Source organism: Condylura cristata, unplaced genomic scaffold (genome assembly GCF_000260355.1).
Source record: "Condylura cristata isolate star-nosed mole 26May11 unplaced genomic scaffold, ConCri1.0 scaffold00023, whole genome shotgun sequence".
Lineage (NCBI taxonomy): Eukaryota > Metazoa > Chordata > Mammalia > Eulipotyphla > Talpidae > Condylura > Condylura cristata.
The window spans coordinates 23,044,262-23,050,622 of NW_004567124.1; the positions used below are offsets into that span (position 1 = coordinate 23,044,262).

Here is a 6,361-nt window from a genome sequence, read left to right on the forward strand (position 1 = left end):
TGTTTGTGTATAGGAAAGCCTCTGACTTTTATGTGTTGATTTTATATCCTGCTACCTTGCTAAACTGGTGGATGGTTTTGATTAGTTCCTGAAGAGCAGTGTGTTTTAAGATTGTACTTGGTCAGTATTAAATCAAAATCACTGTCAAACAAGTGCACAAAGCTGGTCATCATGTATAAACTATACCTTAAAATTTTAAAGTATAGTGTTTTTTATTCAAAGTGCATCTATTACTTGCTAAAACATTAAATCCTACACATACTTTTGTTCCTTCTTAAGGGTTTGCACATTCTTCATGTTTTAGCCAAGGGAACAAAATGCTGGCTAAAGGATAAAAAACATGGTGTCCCCCCCCTTCCCCCCCCAGGTTTATTGCTGCTTTACTTTACAAATGGAAAGACATGGAAACAGCCCAAATCCCAAAAGTAGATGACTGGATTAAAGAGATTGGTACATATACACAATGGAATATTACAGCAACATAAAAAAAAAACAAAAACAAAATACAAAAACACATGCCTTTTGCAGCAACATGGATGGAGCTGGAAGAGATCATGCTTAGTGAAATAAGCCAGAAAGAAAGGAAAAAATACCCGATGGTTTCACTCATAGCAGGAGTATAAAGTACCGGGGGAGAAAATAATAATAATAAACAGCTATATATCAGAGACATTTTTGGGGGTGGAGTGGGGAATGGGATCAAAAACAGTGGGGGGGGAGGGAAATGCGCTGGACTATGGTGATGGCACATGGGTGACTTTGTGATGGGAAGCTCATGGGATTACAACTGAGATATAGGCACATAATGAGGCTTTATATCTATATAGGCACTATATATATGTGTGTGTATATATATATATATGTATGTATACACACATACATACACACACACACATATATATACATACATATATTTTTTAGATTTATTTTTATTTTATTTGTGCATACAGAACTGGGGTACAGGCCAGAAATGTAGGGGCGGTGAGAGGATTCACCAGAGGCAGAGTGGGGAGCAGAACAGGCCGACTGATGAAGTACACTGCTGAGGGGAGCAGCAGGCAGGTCAGGAGAGGTCTGCCGTGCCATGTGGTCACTTCTGGGGCAGGGGGGATTGAACTCATGTGGAAGTGGCCCTAGCTTCCCAGTGCTGTGCTTTAACCCACTGCACCACCAGGAAGGGCCTAAGCTATTATATTATTAAAAAAAAAAACAAAAAACAAAAAAACTCCACAATGTCCCAGCAGATAGTTGTGTCACCCTAAGTCATTTAATTTCTCTGGGATCCTTTTCCTCCCCTGTAAAGGCAGATCGCTACGAATCTTTCCACTGTGTGCTAATCCTGACATCCCAAGAGCTTCCTCTCTTCTCTAAGTGATACTTCAAAGACCATTTCCCTGTTTAAAAACAAGAGTATGAGTAGGGAGTCATTATAAGAAATGAAGCACATCAAGTTTCACCATTATTTTAATTATCAAAACAAAATTTAAATCAATTTTTGCCACTGTGGACACTTAAAGGTCCTAGGAGGTAAATATGAATTTATGCGACAAAATGTTTTCATTCATTATACCAAATTTCCAACAACTCTGACAATTATCTTTCAGAAAAATTTCCCAACATTTTAAGTATGTAAATTGGAGGTTAACTCTAAGCCCACATCATTATCTTTCTCATTTTGTGTACAGAATACTGAAGAGTTCAGAATATTTTTTAAGATTTATTTATTTAAGCAACACAAGAGCTGAGGTTTAGGTCATAAGTGTGAGAGGTGAGAGACTAGACCATAGACAGAGTGGGGGACAGGTGTATTTATTGAAATACTCTGCTGAGGGGAGCACCGGGCAGATCAGGAGAGGTCTACCACAGACAGCACACTTTTTGAGCCTCCCTGTCTCAACCCCTGGCTGGGTATTGAACTGTCTGGGGTTAGAGCTGCACTGGCTTCAAGTACTGCACTTTAAACCATAAAGGGTCCTGAAGAGTTCCGTTCCATTGAATTGGTTCCAGAATTTTTCCTCCCTATCCCTAAGCTGCCAGCAACCCCTCCAATTACATGTTCAAACAGATCAAGCAATGACTATATATATATAGCCACAAAGAATAACAGATATTTTTGTTAACCCTAATATGATTTGCTGTCTTGTGGGGCATAAATCACAAAAGCATATCAAAATAAAAAATTTGAATGCCAAATGATACATCTTCAATCCTAAAAAAAAAAAAAAAAAGATTTATTAGCAAATGCTTCTGCTGTGTAAATCATTGTTTGTAAAAGAAGCAGCTGTCGACACTTTTCTAGACCATTACAAAGAACATATTCCACTAGTTTATACCACTGGTTCTCCCACAGCCTGAGAGGAAAGAGTGCTGAATTAAAGTCCAGATCCTGGCTCTTCCCTTAATAACTATATGACTCTGAGCATTCACTCAGCTTCTCTGATGGTCTCTAAATTAATTTCCTTGTCCTAGAATATGAGGATATAACATGTTTTCAGTACCCAAGTACCATGTAAAGTAGAATTTAATTGAAAAGCTAGATTTTCTACCTTCGGAATCTGGCAAAAGGGTAGAGAAGCCCAATTCATCCCCCTTTTATGCTAGAGGTCCTTAAAGATATGTCTATTACAGTCCTTACACTGAGTTCTAACATTCTGCTTCCATTTCTCTCCTCTCCTGACTACAATGCTCTAAAAAGCAAACTCATGGCCGACATACTAAATCTAAATCTAAACAAAAAATTGAAGAAATGATTTAGAACCACATCATTCTCTACTCTGGCTAAACAATTAAGCAACTGCTATACAAAGGAAGACAGTGTTTTTTTTTAATTTATAACATCTGTCATTAAAAAGAATTTTGAGATAATAGTTTACAATACTGTATATGATTTAGAAGTAAAGGTTGACACCACTTAAGATATATGTTACTACTCCATACCTACCACCAAAGCACCCATAATCCTCTACCACAGTCCACCACAATCCTCTAACAATACCGCCTGCCCTCTGCCACCGGCAGCCTCAAACTCTAGAATCAGATTTCTAAGGATTGTTTTGGTTTAGATGTGTTTGCACCTTAGTTTTGTTGCTTTATATTTCATATGAGTATTTATCTTTCTCCTTCTGATTTATTTTGTTTGCCATATTCCCCTCCAGTTCCATTGAGGAGGCAGTGGTTCATTTTTTTAAAACCCAGAGATGCTCAGTGTAGAAATAGCACAAGGCCAGACTCGCAGGTGGATAGAGGACTGCCTCTACCAGTCCCACCAGACTGGCAGCTCCTCTATCCTTCTTTTAAAGCACCAGTGATGCTGGCAGAGGCACATTTGGGGCCACACCTTTCCTTGTGCCACTGCACAGAAGAAAATGAGACCCCATAAGACTCTCCTTTGCTTTCTGAAATGCTACTCTTATTAATGTCTTCATTAGTGTTCTATTAGAGCTACAAATAATTCCCAGAAGAGTAAAACAGAAAAGCGTTTTTTAAGGTTAGAAACCCACCTCCATCATTCTGATTAGTTATCAGGATCTATAAAAAAGAAAATGGAGAAAGAAAAATAAGTAAATTTCACTTTAAAAACACTATGTATTAATAAATGTCTTAAACTATTATAAGTTAGGCTGGAATAGCCTGCTGATCCTAAGTATGCTCCTTGTTAGAACCACCCCCTAGGCCCAATCCTGCCTCTCAGCCACAGATCTCAACCTACCAGTACCTCAGTTGCTCCCTGTTCATATTACTGTTTTAGGGACAATGGTATGCAAAGGCCGCTTAGAAGTGATAATAATCTGAGCTTTAATAACATTTCCTAACAATCCCAGTATGCAGATTTTTTAAAATATCAAAGCAGCTTTATACAGTGGCCATATTCAAATATAATTGTCAATACTTAAGGAAAAAACTTGAAAACTCACCCCACTTAACTATCAGGGGCTCCTTGAGAGTTTCATGGCTCACATAGCAAGTATATTCATCTTTTCCATTGGGAGTGAAGGCAGTATGGACCAGAAGATAAAAAGACCAGTCCTTGCTGAAAGACAGATCAGACTGTTCCGATGGCATTTTCTCTCCATTCTTCCGTAATTCAATTTCAATAGGAGCAGGATGGAACCCAGAGACGTAGCAGTTAAGGAAATTTGGCTTTCCAGTCTCCATTGGGCGACGTGAGTACACCTGAACCTTTGGAGGACCTAAGGAACATCAGGGAAAGACAAAAACTGCCTAAGGGTTTTGTTTTTTTTCATCATTCTTATTTTTGTACATTTTTCATCTCAGTTGTTATCCCCATGGGCTTCCCACCACCAATTCACTGATGTGCCATCACCATAGTGCCTGAGTATTTCACTTCAGTTACCTTGATCTTAATCTGTAACAGGTACCAAATGCTTAAATTTGGTCATCTACTTTTCCCAATTCCATTTCTACTCATTCCACTTTTCCAAAGGCTAGTTCTATTTCAAGAAATAAATCATTGAGAATCATTAGTATCTTTCTCATATAATTCCCTTCTATACCTGCCTTTTTATATCTTTCTAGCAAGATTTCTACTAGTTTCTTCTGTCCTTAGAGATTATGCACGTCTTTAAGAATCTTTCTCTGGATGTTCTCAAAAACTTTTGATGGTTTCCCAGCACCCATAGAATCCCTTACCACTTCACTCCAGAGTCTACATGATTTGACTTCATATTACTTTTCATACTTCATGTTTCATTTCACATACCCTCCATAGTAGCCACATCAAATTACTCATGTTATTCTGTCTTGTTTAATTTTTTTTAAAGACTTATTTATGCATACAGAGCTGGGGTATGGGCCAGAGGTGCAGGAGCAGTGAGAAGATTCACCAGAGACAGTGGAGAGCAGAACAGGCTGACTGAGAAAGTACAGTGCTTAGGGGAGCAGCGGGCGGGTTAGGAGAGGTCTGGCGCCATGTGGGTCACCTCTGGGGCAGGGATTGAACTCAAGCTGAAGTGGCTTTAGCTTCTTAGTGCTGTGCTTCAACCCATTGTGCTACCCTTGTTTAAGTTCTCCTTCTGTTTACTCCTTTCTTTTTGGTTCCTGCTCCCACCTATCTGAATTCCCATTATCTAGTAAGTGCCTAGTACAAAGCCTATAACTGCTTTCTAAGTTAACAGCAGTGGTTGCTGATGTTGTTACCTCTTTGTTCTGGTTCATAAGTGAGTCTACCCAGAATATGTGTTACAAAAACACAATCTTTTGACCTGCCTAGAATTTATACACTAAATCTCTTTGATTTTGTACCTGATTTAATGCACTCAAAACAGAAATAAAACTTAAATGCCTGTAGAAGTTGGCAAATACTTTAAATGAGTGGGTTGGCCTACCTAACTACAATAGGGGAGGGTGAGGACTGTGGCAGATGGGAAAGAATATACTCTCTATTATGACCAAGTGAAGTAATGCATGTAAGAGTGAGATTTACATTCTTAATTAGCACCTCAATTGACTGCTATACTAGCAGGTTGGGAAAAGTCACATAATGCTAGAGAATAGTGGTTTCCAGGGGGGATCTGTGAATAAACCATCCTTAGGAATATAGAAAGAAAATATAAACTTTCTGTATTTTTCACCCAAAATGAAGGTAAATGTTGCTGTTACTATATAAACAGATTTACATTAACACATGTGTATAATTCACTTATAAGTAAACATATATTGAGGGAACCTGATTACCAGAGGCAAACTCCTCCTCCATGTACAGGGGTAATAAGGAGAAAGAAGAGTACCAGGCTACTCTGGTTGGATATACCTGTCTAAATGCCATCTTCAAAGGAGAGGTCATGAGTCCACCAAGAGTTGGATGAAGCTCTGATTATTTTTTCATTAAGTTAAAAGTGAAGATATATCAAAAAGTTCTTTTTATTTGAGCTTCTTATAATCAGAATATCACAAATGTCAGAGCTTCAGAGCACAGGTTTAACCTGCCTAGAATTTTCTCTCTGAAGGGTACAGGTAAGATTTGCCAAGAAAATCACAATAATCTCTTCAAGGAAGAGAAGGGTAAGACAGGCCTGAGTTTGAATCTGGGCTCAACCACTTACTGACTTTATGACTCTGAATTTCTGAAGCCTAATAATTTAACTAAAAATTTAAATTATGCCCACAAACAAAACCCACAGATGGCACATATAGAAAACAGATATCCATTACTGTATCTTATCTTCCAGTGGTGATTTTACGTGTGTCATGTACTACTAATTCGGAATTTTTCAATTTTCATTAAACAAAATGTTGGCTTTCTATTAAAAAAAAAATAGACTTCAGGCCCTCCCTGGTGGCGCAGTAGGTTAAAGTCCAGCACTGTAAGCTAGCCACAACAGCTTCAGTGTGAGTACCATCC

At 38.3% G+C, this 6,361-nt stretch overlaps 1 protein-coding gene across 1 annotated transcript in view; it reads right to left on the bottom strand.

Moving 5' to 3' along the window:
- Window positions 1-1,448: 1,448 nt before the first annotated feature.
- The window catches only part of B2M (beta-2-microglobulin), a 7,064-nt gene continuing 2,151 nt past the window's right edge, over window positions 1,449-6,361 (bottom strand). Inside the window, exons 2-4 of the mRNA XM_004687540.2 lie at window positions 3,915-4,190; window positions 3,501-3,528; window positions 1,449-2,209 (exon numbers count right to left, since the gene is read on the bottom strand). Coding sequence (XP_004687597.1) covers window positions 3,515-3,528; window positions 3,915-4,190 — 290 coding nt within the window. The 3' untranslated portion in view covers window positions 1,449-2,209; window positions 3,501-3,514. The remainder of the gene's footprint in view (window positions 2,210-3,500; window positions 3,529-3,914; window positions 4,191-6,361) is intronic.